Consider the following 13,858-nt stretch of genomic DNA (forward strand, 5'->3'; position numbering starts at 1 on the left):
ATGTCAATTCCTATGCAATTTTATAGTGAAAATAATATTGATAGTTTTTTGCTATGATTAAAATTCAAAATCAATTTGCGTATTCGTTTATACTTGATTAAAAAAAATTATTATATCTAAAGTATACGATTTTGGGCAGATCAGGGTAGCGTGGCCGAGCGGTCTAAGGCGCTGGATTAAGACTCCAGTCTCTTCGGGGGCGTGGGTTCGAATCCCACCGCTGCCATGAGGTTTTGTTGTCAAACTCATTTACGTTTGTCAATTCGAACACGTAAATCCAAAGTATTTTACTCTGCGACGATTCAGTTTCACCTCGTTTCACTGCAGGTCTCCTAACGCCAGGGATTGTTGAGGTAGAACGTGATCAAATGTTTGACTGTTGTGAAATGTTGCTGTTCGATAGTAATGCTTGTCAGCAAGGGTTGAACAAAGTACTATATACTGGGTTTGATCGATCGATTTTAGCTGACTAAAATGTATTATTTTATCTAATTTTACATTATATTTTGGAAACGAATATAATTTGTTAAAAACTATTTAAAAATGTATTTAACATGTGTATTTATTTGATCAAATAATAGTTTTACATAATTCATTTCGCATTTTAGCGTTTGGTTTATTCACGAATCACATAAGCTTCAACTTTTGAAACAACGCCGTCGTTGTGTTTCCGGTTTACTAATTGTTTGTATTTAAACTCTTCCGGGTTGAAACCGCGCTCACACCGACGTAACCCAAAACAAAAACTCTTGCGTTCGGTCACTATATGATTAAATTTAATGATTAATAAAGAATCTGATTAATTTCAATATGGCGGGTTTACCACCGGGTGATCCGCAGCTAGTGTCAATGATAGTCAATCACTTAAAAACACAGGGACTCTTCGACCAGTTCAGGAGAGACTGCCTCGCAGATGTCGACACTAAGGTAACGACAACATAAATAGTGTAAAAGTAAAGTGTTGGTTGGACGCTTCGGTGGGCATGTTATTATTTCAAAGAACTGGTGAAATCGGCTCACTGCATCATTTGGAATATGCTAGCTAACCACAACATTCCACGCACTTCTGCAAAAGTAGAACTAATAGTGTATTGCTAATTGCGATTAAAGGGATTTATTGCATTTTCTTTATCATACCCGCAATGTTACAAGCGGTCTTCATTTATCAGTCGTGCAGGTTTGCATGAAGCGTGTTTCAATAACGATATTGATGCTGATCGTCCTCAAACTAGATTGAACGAAGATAGAAAAATCTCACGGCACACGGCAAACAAAAATGTCACACAAATATGAATGTAAATACTGAAAAAAGAGATTCTCTCATCTCAATTTTGATCATCATTTTGAGATGACTATAGCATCTCAATCAATGAACACAAAGCTGATGGACAGGGAGCCTTGGCAACAGGTGCCTTTTGAAAACAAACGGACGAGCATTTTCTGGTGTAGATGATCGGAGTATTTACAAATCATTTTGGGCCTTTGGAGCAATGGTTCTAAGCTGTTGGTACCCTGAGATGCTGCCAATTCGCAAGAAATTATAATAAATACATGTATTGTTGAAAAATAACCCCCACCTTTTTAAATTTGCTTACATGTTCAAAGGGAAATTTGAGACCACATTAAGAAACTTCAGCATGAACATGACAACTGCATGTATAAAAAGTGAATAAAGTAGATAAAGGTAAAAGAATACCTTTCAAATGTTTCAACTGATCTTTTTTGTTTTGTTTTTAGGAATGTGCAGCAATAGTTTGTCATCTTTTTGTTGGGGGTAAATGTGCGACGTTGACAAGCGCAACAGTTACAGTTGCCAGAACTGTATTTTTTTTAACAATTTATTTGCAACATTGCTGGACAAACATTGTTACATTTGAGTCGACACATAGCACCATGAAACGTTTGCATATCTTTTACAGCCAGCATATCTGAACCTGAAACAACGAGTGGACAACTTTGTCTCCAATCACCTCTCCAACCATACATGGAGCCCCCAGTTGAACAAAAACCAGTTGCGGAACAACATCAGGCAGCTGGTGTTGCAGTTAGTATTTTTCTTCTTTTCCTTTTTTACAACTGCTCTCTATGCATTCATGTTTGAAATGAACTTAGCAAAATTCAAAGCAGTTCATCCCTCTTAGATCCGGCATGCTGGAGCAGGGTGTGGATAGAATCGTGGCCCAGGTGGTGGATCCCAAAGTCAACCACATCTTCAGGCCGCAAGTAGAGAAAGTGGTCGACCAATTCGTGTCACCTGGCACCAGCAGCGAGGAGCCGCCGGGGCCGACGTCCTCGACGGAGACCCAAGTGGACGCTGTCATTCCTCAGCAGGGTACGTTTGATGTCATTTTCCAGTCACCTGCTCATCAATCAAATGTATGGTCAAATAGAGGATCTCATCATAGTTAATTGAGACCATGTTATTGTTCAGCCTCAACATCTGTGCCGACATCCACTGCTGCCACAGACGCCATGTCCATCCTGGACGCCATTACCTCGCTTAACCAGGAGGCCAACATCAGGTCCACCGAGAAGGGACGCAAAGCCCTTGACGAGCCCGTTGAGGACGGCGAGCAGGACATGAGTCTGGATGAGGAAGAAGACAGGAAGACGGAGGAGGAAGAGGCAGACCAAGCAAATCTGGGGGAGGAGCTCCGGGAATTAGAGGTAACGACAGTCGACGCTCCGGACCAGATGGACATTGGGAAGGAAATCTCCCCGGAGGAAATAAACATGCAGGAGGAAGAGCCACGAGGGGAAGACCAGGCTGAGGAGAAACTGAAAGTGGGTGTTAAAACAAGTGGGAAACCTTCAGAGGAGAAACAGGAGGAAGAAAACTACCAGGCCAAGCAGAAAGCCAAAGAGAGGATAAAAGAAGGTTGGTGACTACTAAGCTCGTTTTCAGTGAGCAATTGCTATGCGAAAAATGTAGCTGTCCCAAAAAAGAAATGACGTATGTCGAATTTGACTTTATTTCAGAAACTCAATTTGGAAATACTTGCATTTCAATACACAAGACATTATTAATCTAATATTTAGTGTTGTCGCTAATGTCTTAGTTAAGTTCCAAAAAATGTGGTGTGATAATTTGCAGAGTATTCTTTGGAGGACTCTGATTTGGACGGCCTGAGTGACATCACTGTGAGTTCCGTGCACACCAGTGACCTGTCATCATTTGAAGGGGAGAGCGAAGACGAAGAGCCGTTGTCTGATTCCTCTGAGGAGGGCGAGCGTGCACCAGATGGTCTCACTTTATTTGTCCTATCTTTTTTCACCACAGATAGCACCATAATTATATGTCGGCTCATGCTTTTTCCCCCTTCTGTTCTCGCTTTTAAGGTGAAAACTTAGACAAGAGAGAAGCTGGTGAGGAGATGGGAGAAGAAGGCAAAGAGAGTAAGCCTCGCCGCAAGGCCTACGTCCACAAGCCCTTTCTGTACTCCCGTTACTATAGCGACTCTGATGACGAGGTCACTGTCGAGGAAAGACGGAGATCTGCGGTGAGTTGGACAGATGAGGAATCAAGGAATTAAATCTTTTCTATTTTAACACATGCGAAAAGAAGTTGTGTCTGCACTTATATTCTGCAGTAATAATAAAAATATATATATATAATTTAGTAAATCCCAATCACAATATTGAGAGGGGAAAAAAATTGCATTTTTCAAAATTGTTCAGTCCTAGAGTCTACTATCACCATGCGTGTATTTTCGATGTGCCCGTCAGGCCAAGGACAAAGAAGAACGTCTGCTCAAAAGGCAGCAAAATCGAGAGCGAATGGAAGAGAAACGCAAGATGAAAGCAGCACAGTCTGAAGAACAAGGTATTGCTATTTGGATTTGATGTTGTGTGAAGATGGGTGTGTCCATGTTTCAGCATCATCGTCTACTACCAAGTCCAATCTCTTTTGTGTCATATAGCTCAAAGTTTGTTCGCTGTGGTTCATAAATTACTCGATCATCAAATGTGTGTATCGTCAAGCTTAAAAGTGCTTGAAAAATCTTTACACAGCCAATGAATAGCTGAGTCGTTAGTTAGGCTGAAGAAATAAAATACATGTATACAATAAATGTAGTGAGTACCAGACGGTCAAATATTTGGATATGATAAAGTATGTCCAAACATTCTACGGTTTTCCTTCACTTGATTGTTGCTATTGGTGCCCAATAGTAATCTACTCTGGTTAATTTATAGAATATATTGTAAGATTATGGACTTGCATCTGATTTTGTGTCTATTCTAAAGCTGAACTCAGTTGTTGTACTTGGTCATCATGTCCCGCACAGATCAGAAAAAACAGAAGAGCAGCCTGTCGGCTGGGCTCAAAACACCCCGAGCCAAAGAAGCCCGTAAAGAGCGTAAAGTTCTGGAGAAAAAAGTGGCTCTCAGCAGAATGAGGAAGCTCGACTCAAGGTGAGTCCAAAAGATCTCTCATGTGTACTTTGTGGCCTTTTTTTTATTTATTTTTTTATAAATTGAATCTGCTCATGATTGTGTTCATTCAGGAAAGAAGATGAGGTGACCAGCAAGAAAAAAGGAGAAGCAGGAGAAACATCAAAGAAATCAGTATGTGACCAACATGGGTGGAAGTAAAGTCAACAGTAAATATGATGAGCAGCATAGTGGGGTAGTGGCGAACACATGGTCCTCACTGTTCTGAGCTTTGGGTTTCAAATCTGGTTCCCTTTATGAAGTTTGCATTTGTTTTTGCTCTCTAAATAATATACAAGTTGGGTTTGATGAAGCTTCTGAAATTGCTTCTGAAACAAACAAATCCAAAAAGATCTACAGAAATTCTGTAGAAAATGCTGATGAAGATATATTTTCCCTTTGGGTGGAAATATGGGGAAAAAAATTGCAGAAAAATTGGAACATACCCTAAAGTCAGTTATTTGTTCTGGCACCTGGTCCAAGCATAATAAAAAGGAGCGGGGGCAGTGCCCTCCGCGGACCTCTGTCTAGCTCTGCCACTGCATAGTTGTTAATATGAGTGTGAATGGTTGGGACAGGCTCCAGTGACAGAAAACGGATATGATGAGCTATTACTATTTTATCCTTTTCAGGAAGTAAAATCAACACCATTGCGCAGCCTACATCAGAAGCTGGTGAGAAATCAGTCCGAGTCTTCGGTGCCTGACGAGAGGCACCGAATTACAAGCGGGAGTGGCGGCATCTCGGAAGATTTGGGTGACGCCAAGAAGCTCCCTGACAAAAGTCGCACGCACGCCTTCATCTTGGACTTGGAGCTGGGCTCACAGGAGGCTCTCAGGCAGCGATCCGTCGGGAAGTTTGACCGCCCGTCCCGCAAGGAGCGCAAGGAGAAGGAACGCTCGATGTCTGAGGAGCTCCCCAAGCTCAAACTGAAGCAGGAGAAGAAATCCGAATTCCAGGTCAACGAATCTCAGCAAAAGGAGAGCATGACTGCCAGGACGTCCTCTGATGAGAGAAGTGAGAAAAAGCCTAAAGTGAAAAATGAGAAGAAAATGACCAGTACAAAGGAACCGAAGACTTCTGCTCCCGAAGCTGATGAGGCTTCAGCCAAGAGGATGCGGGCTCTGTCTGTTGACAAAGACAAGAGTCGTGAGAAAGACAAGATGAAAGAGAAAGAAAAGACAAAAGGGGCTAAAATAGCCAAAAGTGAGTCAAAGCAAGCGCTCCATCATGATTCTTCTGGCTCCTCTGAGGATCGGCCTGAGGTGGCACAAGGAGTGGACAGCGGTAAGAAGAAAGAGAAACACGGCAAAGACATCCTGAAAAGGTCCAAGAGCCACAGTGAGGACAAACCCAAACTAAAAACGGAAAACAAAGAAAAGACAAAAGCAGAGCAACCCAACAAGACTCTCGCCGACAGCGACAAATCCCCAAAGAGAGTCAAACAAGCAGAGAAAGGAAAACCCATGGAAAAATCCAAACCCAGAGAGGAACTCAAGTCCCACACGGCATCCAAGACGGACAAAAAAACTCACAGTTTGGACATTCGTGGGGCCTCGGGTGCCAGCAAACCTGAGAAGGAAAAGAAGAAGGAGGGCCCTGTGAAGGAGCAGAGGAGAAGCTCTGAAGAGGCTGTTGTCAAGAGCGCAAAGAAAAAAGCGGACAAGAAAGAGAAGAAAGAGGAGAACCACGAGGGGAAGAAAGCACCCACAGAAGACAAGGTTGACAAGTCAGACATGTCTGTTTCCACGGAGGCCGAGGAGACGCCAATGCAAGCGACACTCGCCGAATCGGCCATCGTCTCCTCTGACGGCGCTTGCGAACCTTTCAGCGACATCGCCCCCGAAGCGGAGACGCCAGTGCAGGAAATGCCCGTCGTGCCACCGGAGGCCGACGCTCTGCTGACGCTGATGGACGTGTGCACCTCGGCCATGGATGCCAGGCTGCACGCGGCGGTCGGCGGCGAGCACGGCCAACTGCAGGCGACCCTGCAGGACGCCGACATGAAGATGAAAGAGGCGGCCCTCACGCTGCTCTCCATGGACCCCGACAGCGCTTTGTCTTCTGCCTTCATGAGTCACGGACTAAAAGAGGAGACGGAGGAGCCGATGCCCAAGGAGAACAAGCAGAACCCACAAGAAGAGGCTTCTGACTTTGTGTACCAGACTGTGAAGGATGAGGGTGACAAATTGAACAGTGAAGGTAATGTGATTTGATTGTCAAATTCAGTTCTTTTTACACAAGTATCTGCCCTCTAACAAGTCCAAAAAAGGGAACATTTACAACAGGTGTTCGCAGCCAATCAAGTGTATTCCAAAAAAGTTTCGAATGGTTATCCAGTGCTTTCTTGATGTGCGACTTGTTTGTTTAAATCCAATCGTGATGTTTTCCTCTGAACAGAAAAATCTGAAATGGATGCAGCAAGTGACAAACCCCCCTTGCTGCCTGCTGTCCAGGTAAACCATCTTGCTCCCTTCAAGCTTTTAGTTTAGTTTATTCTAATTTAGTTCTCAGTCTTAATTTCAAACATACAAACGTAGACTTTGATGAGACACTACTTTAAAGTCTTGAAGTGACCATTCTGTACGTGTGTGTGCAGGAGAAAGACTCCAAGCCACAAGACCTTTCTTCGAATGAAAAGACTCAAACTGGAGAGAAAGCTGTCGACTCAGCGCTAGCTGAAAATGAGGCAGCACCTTCTGATGAACATGGTAAATGCATTCAAATATCCCATAGGTCAGAAATATGATTGCAGAATTTTTTGGTGACGCTGACTGTTCGATTGAAGACGCTCCAGTTGCTGATGACGGCACAGGAAACGTGGAGGGGAATGTTGCTGTGCATTCTTGTGAGGCAGCTACTCTAGAGCATGTTGACAGTCCACAAGGTGAGCACGCATGTTACAAAAAGGCACTTTTCTCCATCTGACATAACATCTTGTCTCGTGTCATCTTCAGTGCAAACCGCGTCAGATGTCGTCGACACGCTGACACGGGCCAATGTGAGAAAATTGACTCTCCTTTTTCTTAGTTATCATAAATGAGATTAAAATGTAACAATTTATCTTCTGAATCATAGGCAGACGAGATATTAGCCATGAAGCAGATGGACGTCGGTAAGGGTACGTGATGATTTTATGCACAAGCTGTGGCCCACCACATTGCAGTTTGTTTTTTTCCGTGCAAAATTCGAAACACTCTCAACAATGCATTTCTGCATCACGACAGACTACAAGCGCAGTAGGAAATGATGACTATTTATTGATTTCAATTTTGTTAATAGCTGCATCAGGCAAACTGGATCTGCAAAAACAGGAAGAGGAGGAGCATGGTGCACAAACTGTAAGTTAGCTGTTTTGTTCACTAGGTAACAGTCCACAGCTTTATCACTTTCCAATCTTCTTTAGGTGGAACTCTGCTTTCCAACTGGAGTGGTCACAGAACCCAAGAGTGGAACAGAAATGGCCAAACAAGAAAGTGTGTTATTGGAATACTTGTTTGAGACCTTGATGGCAATATGATTCCAAGTTGAACCACGATTGCTATGTTTTTGTTGTCTTTGTCAACATTGATCTAGGTGAGAGCTCAGACATCCGTGAGCCTGAGAAGAACTCTGAGGTGTCCAAGAAGGTAATTCTTACACGCGCAGTGGGATCATCTTTGATGCCTTAGGTGTTGCAATTGTGTGTGTAACATTTCCTTCTTTTTCACAGCAGGAAAGAGGACGAGGCAGACCGAAACGAAAGCTGTCAAATCAGAATGTTGCAGCAGTGAATGAATGCGGTAATAATTCTGAGATGGTAGAAGTGTGGCAGTTTTGCCAAAGGGAGCTTTGACAACACCCACTTCATTTGTCCAGTAGGTAGCGATCAGGATGCAAAAGAACCGTCACCTGAGGTTAGAGACGCTCGATGTTGATTTATTCAAGAAAAAAGAAAGGTGAAATAAACTTTTTTTTTTTTGTTGTTGGCAGGAAACTGAGCAGCCGAAGGTTGTGGAGGTGAAAACGCCGCGCAGGGGACGATCGTCAAAAGCCGCGGAAGAAGTGGAGGAGGAGCCGCTGAAGCAATTGGAGAAAAAGGAGCAGACGCCAGGTCGCAGAGGGAGACGTCCAGCAGCCAAGGGTATCGCTGCTGGTAAGACTGCAATCAAGTACATTTATTACACTCATTTTCAATGTGCACTCCGGTAATGGAGTGTATTTTGAATTTATTTTTGCCGGAAGAAATAATAGAAAGCGTATTAAGGTTAACTTTTCATTCACTTCTGTACTGATAAAATTATATTTAACATAAAGGTTAAATGTGACAGCTACGGAAGCAGAAGTGAGACCTAGTTTTTGTTTTACACTTAAACGTCAAGGTATATACATAACTGAATAACCATTCGATTCACTGAATAACCATCCCGAAATTCTACTGTACTGTAGATCGGATTGAAATGAAGGCCTCATTATCAGATGAACCCGCAGTGAAGAAGAAGAGATCAGCGAAGAATGGAGAAGTGGGAGATGAAATTATCAAGAACACCAGTGAGGAGGCCATGAAGGACACAAGTAAGGAGGCCACTGCAGAAACAAGTGGGGAGGACACAAATGAGGCTCGGACCGGCACAAGTGCGGAGACCATAAGTGAAGAAACCCTAAAGAGCACAAGTGAAGAGATGATGGATGAGGCTGGAAAGGGCACAAGTGAGGAAGCTATGCAAGTGACAGATGAGCAGGCTTCAAATGGTAAAAGTGAGGAAGCGACTACAAATACGAGCGTGGAGACCATCAAAGACACAAGTGAGGAAGCAGTAGAAGACTCTCATGAGAAGGCGACCAAGGACTCAAATGAGGAAGCCACAACCGATGTTAGTGAAGAGAGAACAAAGGACACAAATGAGGAAGCATCTAAGGACACAAATGAAAAGGCATCTAAGGACACAAATGAAAAGGCATCTAAGGACACAAGTGAGGAGGCATCTAAGGATACCAGTGAGGAGGCATCTAAGGATACCAGTGAGGAGGCATCTAAGGATACCAGTGAGGAGGCATCTAAGGATACAAGTGAGGAGGCATCTAAGGACATAAGTGAGGAGGCATACAAGGACCTGATTGAGGAGGCATCTAAAGACACAAGTGAGGAGGCATCTAAGGGCACAAGTGAGATGGCATCTGAGAACACAAGTGAAGAGACATCTAAGGACACAAGTGAGATGGCAACTATGGAAACAAATGAGGATGCCATAATGGATGCTACTGACGAGTACACAAGTGAAGAGGGCATCAAGGACACACACGAGGAGACAATGAAGGACACAAGTAAGAGACAGCTCTTTTAAAATCTTGTGGGTGTGATTCACGGTGTCTAAATCAGTCAACACTTTTTCAGTTTCTACCCCCAAAAACGAGGAGGCAAAGGTGGAGAGCGGCAGTGAGAAGAAACCCGACGTTGTACGTGGGCGGGAAAGTTTAAAATGCTGTCTTCTTATTTGACTTACTTTGTCATTCTCATGCCAACTTCAAATCCTGTAAGAGAGTATTATGGAATGTCTTCAGGTTGACGAGCAGCAAGGTTCCACTCCCAAGAAGCCGGCTCGGAGGGGAAGACCGCCCAAGGCCGCAATGGCCTTAAATGACTCAGGTTCTTCTTTGTTGTCCCTCTTGAGTGATTCTGAATAAAACTAAACGGAGAGTATTTTTTTAAGTCGACATCTGCGGTCCTACTATCAGATAAAAAAGAGAAGACTGCAGCTGAAAAGGAGGCGGAGCAGAATGACGAGGACGAGATGGGTGGAGAGAAAGACCACGACGGCAAAGAAAAGAAAGGCCGAGCTACAACGCGCTTGGCATCTCGTCTGGAAGCTGAAAGGTGATTCCTTACTTCTGCTTTGATGACCAACGTGTACACAGTCATTTTGAATATTGTAGAAGAGTTTGTTCATAATTGAACTACTTTCAATTCAAAAAGTGAAACTTGCATTTTATGCAGATTAATTCAACACATTCAAAAGGTTAATTCCTACCTCATTTTTATGAAAATGTTTGTGTTATCTTATGTAGTATTCTCATTTCATGAGATGATGCATTTTATGTTTTTATTATCTGTAGGCTCTAACCGTTAAAAGTACAAAAAATATAATAATGAAGATTTTCACTCCGTCCAATATGGAGAAAAAATAATCATGGTTATTTTCTTTGATATTGAAGCGTGTGTGCGCGTGCGCCTTGGCCTCTTGGGGTCAGTATGGTGCTGTGCATTCATGGAATACACACTTAACATTAAGCTACAAAGAGTAGAAGAAAATATGAATGTTTGTCTTTTTATGGTTGCCATTTCAAGTCTTGTACAACGGTACTGCGTATTTATATATAATAGGAATTGTTTTAATAATTGCCTACAGCTGACATGCGTGTCATATTTATTGGTCATTTTCAGAAACAAGCCCAGCAAACCTTCCACGAGGGCCAGTCGACTGAGCGGCAAAGACGAGACTGCAGCTGCTGCGCGGTCAGTTCATCTTCATCACCTCACACCCATGCACGCACGTTTGCAAAGCATTGTTTTTGCCCTTCTAGTGGAACCAGGAGCCCGGCAAACGGCACCAAGGGGGCCCGCAAACTGGAGGCCAGCCCTGCTGCTGTGCGAACGCGAGGAGGGCAGAAGCCAGAGGAGCCCCCGGCCAAACGAGGAAAACGCTGCTCTCACGTAAACAATTAAATTTAGACGCTTGCATCTGTGCTTGGGGAGGGCAGGGCGCACAGCTCAGCAGACAAAGCAGTATATCAAGTTGTGCTTCTGATCACACTCCTTCATTCCTTTTTTAAGCGCTCACAAGTAGGGATAATTAAATGTGGTCACACACAATCTTGAGAATATTAGCGTTATTTTGTAGTAAAATATTCATTCTGTGAATGACAAAATGTGTTTGTCGTTACATGTGTGTGTATATATATATTCTTCTTTCATTAACACGTCAGACATTTTTGTCTTACAATAAAAAAAATTCATACATTCTTTTTTCATTTTTTGATTAAATATTGACGTCATAAAGTTTGACTTTACACGACTGAAATGTTGAGGGGATACCGGTGACATTCTAAAATGAACTTAAAATTCAGAATAACCTTTTGAGGTGATCTTAGTTTGACCTCTCCACCTTTGAATTTATACATCCAACTGTTCAATGGTTCAATACTTTCGACACAACTGGCTGTTCACCGTTGCAAAAAGTGACACCGGACTCTCACTTCACCTGCTGTGATGTGTCAAAAACAATTTTATACATCACGCCATATGCCACTGGTGACATCTATCGTCTAATCTTAACGGTATGATGTTCTGCTGCGGAAATATTCCACCTAGCTGGATTCGGTGTAACTAGGTTTTTTGATATAAGAAAAATAGACCAAAATTATTTCAAAACCTTTCCCACCAATAATGTGACCTGTGACCAGTACAAGTCAATTGAAAATATGCATCAAACAATGGTTGCACAAGTGTGCACACCCTCTTATGACTGGGATTAATGTTCAAAACAAGATTAGATTTTTTATGTAACTACAAGGTAAATTTTCCTTGTGGACTCCACTTTGATATCTAGGACATTTTTCAATAAATGTATGTAAAAACTAAAATGGCCCCTAATCGGAAAAAGCTTCCCCACCCTTTACCTTCTCATATTAATAGGACTGTAAAAGCCCACACATAAGTCTTAAATGGCATCTAAGTCAACCTCCCTTTTCTGTATTAAGCGGTCTGTCTTGTGGCTTCTCCATTTCGTGGCATGCGAGCGAAATTCCTCATTGGGATACAAGGAGTTAAAAAAAAAAAGGAGAGAGAGATCCCGGCTCACTTAAAAGGCTGCTTCCCTTCTCTTTTCTCCCACTTTCCATCCTTGAGCTTGATTGAGTGTGCCATCCAGATGGGGATATTTGGTGAGAATTTCTTTTTAGAAGGGGAGAGGGCATTTATTGCAAATGACTCTTGGCAGTGTCCCCCCTGCCACTCCACCCACCGCCCCCCTTTGCTCCATCTGAACATAATTTGGCAGCAATTCTCTCAAAAGATGTGTGCTTATGGGAGATGTTAAAAATGGATGGTTAACAGGGACGTTAGTCGCCATCGCGTTGCTCAGGCACATTTCTTTTTAGAACAATATTTAAGTTACGCGATGGGGCAGGTTGAGAAGGGAAAAAAATGGGATTGGCATAGTTAGGCTTACGTGCCGTTTAAGCTGATTTCCTCACTGTACAGCTGGCAGGGAGTTGATTGTCATTGTCATTATATTTTATTATTATGGGATATTAGGGCATCATGTCTCTGCAGCCAGAGGAGAGAAAAAAAGAAGCCACCACTATAAACAGTTTCCCGGCAGAGCCATTAAGTGCAAAGATCATTTTTCAAGAACTCTCCCCCCCTTTCAGAAACTAAGATTCATTCTTACCAGCAGAGGGAGCCCTCATGTCTGCAGAAGCGACTTTTGCGCAGTTAAAAAAGGGTGAAGTGAAAATTTCAAGGCGACGTTTGTCACAAATAAACAGACAATCCAACAAATTGTTTTGCAGATTTTCTATTATGAAATTATATTCCGCAACAAAGAAATTAGTTTATTGAACTGATGTCCAATGCACTATTTGTTTGAGTCAAACCCATTCCAGCCTCCTTTAATAATTCGTATTACGGTAGGTTAGTAAATCCAACAGTTAAAATAGAGTAATAATATATGTAAAAGTGATTAATATTTTTTTAAATCAAATATTCCAATCACATGCAGCATAATGCAGCAAGTCAAACATCTATTTTTTCTGGGTGAAAATATATTTATCTATTTATTCATTTCTATTTTTAGCATAACCTGACTTACATGCATACATCATTTTATTAGAAACAAAATATCAAAATCTTAAATAAATTTGCATTGTTTAAATGACATTGGCGATTTAAACGTTTCGCAGCCATGCAAAGCATTTTTGAGGTTATATACGCAGACGATTAAATATTTTTATGAAATTAATCACATTGCATTGAATTAATAACATCTAATAACCAATATTTAAACAATAATGAATAAGTCATTTTTGGTTCTCTTGAAACGTGATTCTTTTCAATGGCTCATTTCCTAAGTACGGTATTCAGCTTTACAATTCATTTCGTTCTGTATGTTTCATTTAATTTTAATTCCGTGTTTATATGAAGTGTTTTTTTTTTCAATGAGCAATATTTGCCATTTTGATCATCCATACATGCAGATACAGTAGGAACAGAAAGACAAAGCACGAGTACAGTATAATAAGAACAACAAGGTGTGGTGTTGCATGAAAATATCCAGATGTTATCGTTACTGCATCATTGTGCTTTTTACAGCGACAAACGTAATTGAGCTCTGCAGCTGAAGGACAACTGAGATCTGGAATTATTGTATTGAAAACTAATGAAATGGTC

The 13,858-nt window shown here is 42.0% G+C and overlaps 1 protein-coding gene and 1 non-coding gene across 12 annotated transcripts; both read left to right on the forward strand.

Annotated features, from left to right (window-relative positions):
- Positions 1-144: 144 nt before the first annotated feature.
- On the forward strand, positions 145-226 carry trnal-aag. Its single transcript has one exon. It is a non-coding gene; the product is annotated as a tRNA-Leu (tRNA).
- A 459-nt stretch (positions 227-685) lies between these two features.
- bod1l1 (biorientation of chromosomes in cell division 1-like 1) lies at positions 686-11,187 on the forward strand. Of its 11 annotated transcripts, none has more exons than XM_037261875.1 (28): positions 686-927; positions 1,920-2,044; positions 2,142-2,332; positions 2,432-2,878; positions 3,095-3,244; positions 3,340-3,500; positions 3,727-3,823; positions 4,287-4,413; positions 4,506-4,566; positions 5,064-6,633; positions 6,832-6,887; positions 7,031-7,142; positions 7,220-7,318; positions 7,389-7,432; positions 7,510-7,552; positions 7,714-7,772; positions 7,838-7,907; positions 8,008-8,060; positions 8,144-8,213; positions 8,290-8,327; positions 8,404-8,566; positions 8,860-9,514; positions 9,611-9,735; positions 9,806-9,876; positions 9,970-10,057; positions 10,147-10,285; positions 10,853-10,924; positions 10,993-11,187. In XM_037261875.1, the coding sequence occupies exons 1-28, from the start codon at positions 811-813 to the stop codon at positions 11,132-11,134; spliced, it is 5,145 nt and encodes a 1,714-aa protein (XP_037117770.1). In that variant the 5' UTR covers positions 686-810; the 3' UTR covers positions 11,135-11,187. The 11 variants fall into 11 exon arrangements, with proteins under 11 accessions (XP_037117770.1, XP_037117769.1, XP_037117771.1 ...); XM_037261874.1 differs by having other exon boundaries at positions 8,860-9,500; positions 9,549-9,735; XM_037261876.1 differs by having other exon boundaries at positions 8,860-9,500; positions 9,621-9,735.
- Positions 11,188-13,858: the final 2,671 nt, after the last annotated feature.

The sequence above is a fragment of the Syngnathus acus genome, chromosome 10, assembly GCF_901709675.1.
Source record: "Syngnathus acus chromosome 10, fSynAcu1.2, whole genome shotgun sequence".
Classification (NCBI taxonomy): domain Eukaryota; kingdom Metazoa; phylum Chordata; class Actinopteri; order Syngnathiformes; family Syngnathidae; genus Syngnathus; species Syngnathus acus.

Coding starts and splice junctions, on each gene's coding strand:
- bod1l1 (XM_037261865.1), top strand. CDS start 811: ATGGCGGGTTTACCACCGGGTGATCCGCAGCTAGTGTCAATGATAGTC. Junction 7,143..7,219: donor AGCACCTTCTGATGAACATG/GTAAATGCATTC, acceptor GTTCGATTGAAG/ACGCTCCAGTTGCTGATGAC. Junction 7,319..7,388: donor GCATGTTGACAGTCCACAAG/GTGAGCACGCAT, acceptor TGTCATCTTCAG/TGCAAACCGCGTCAGATGTC.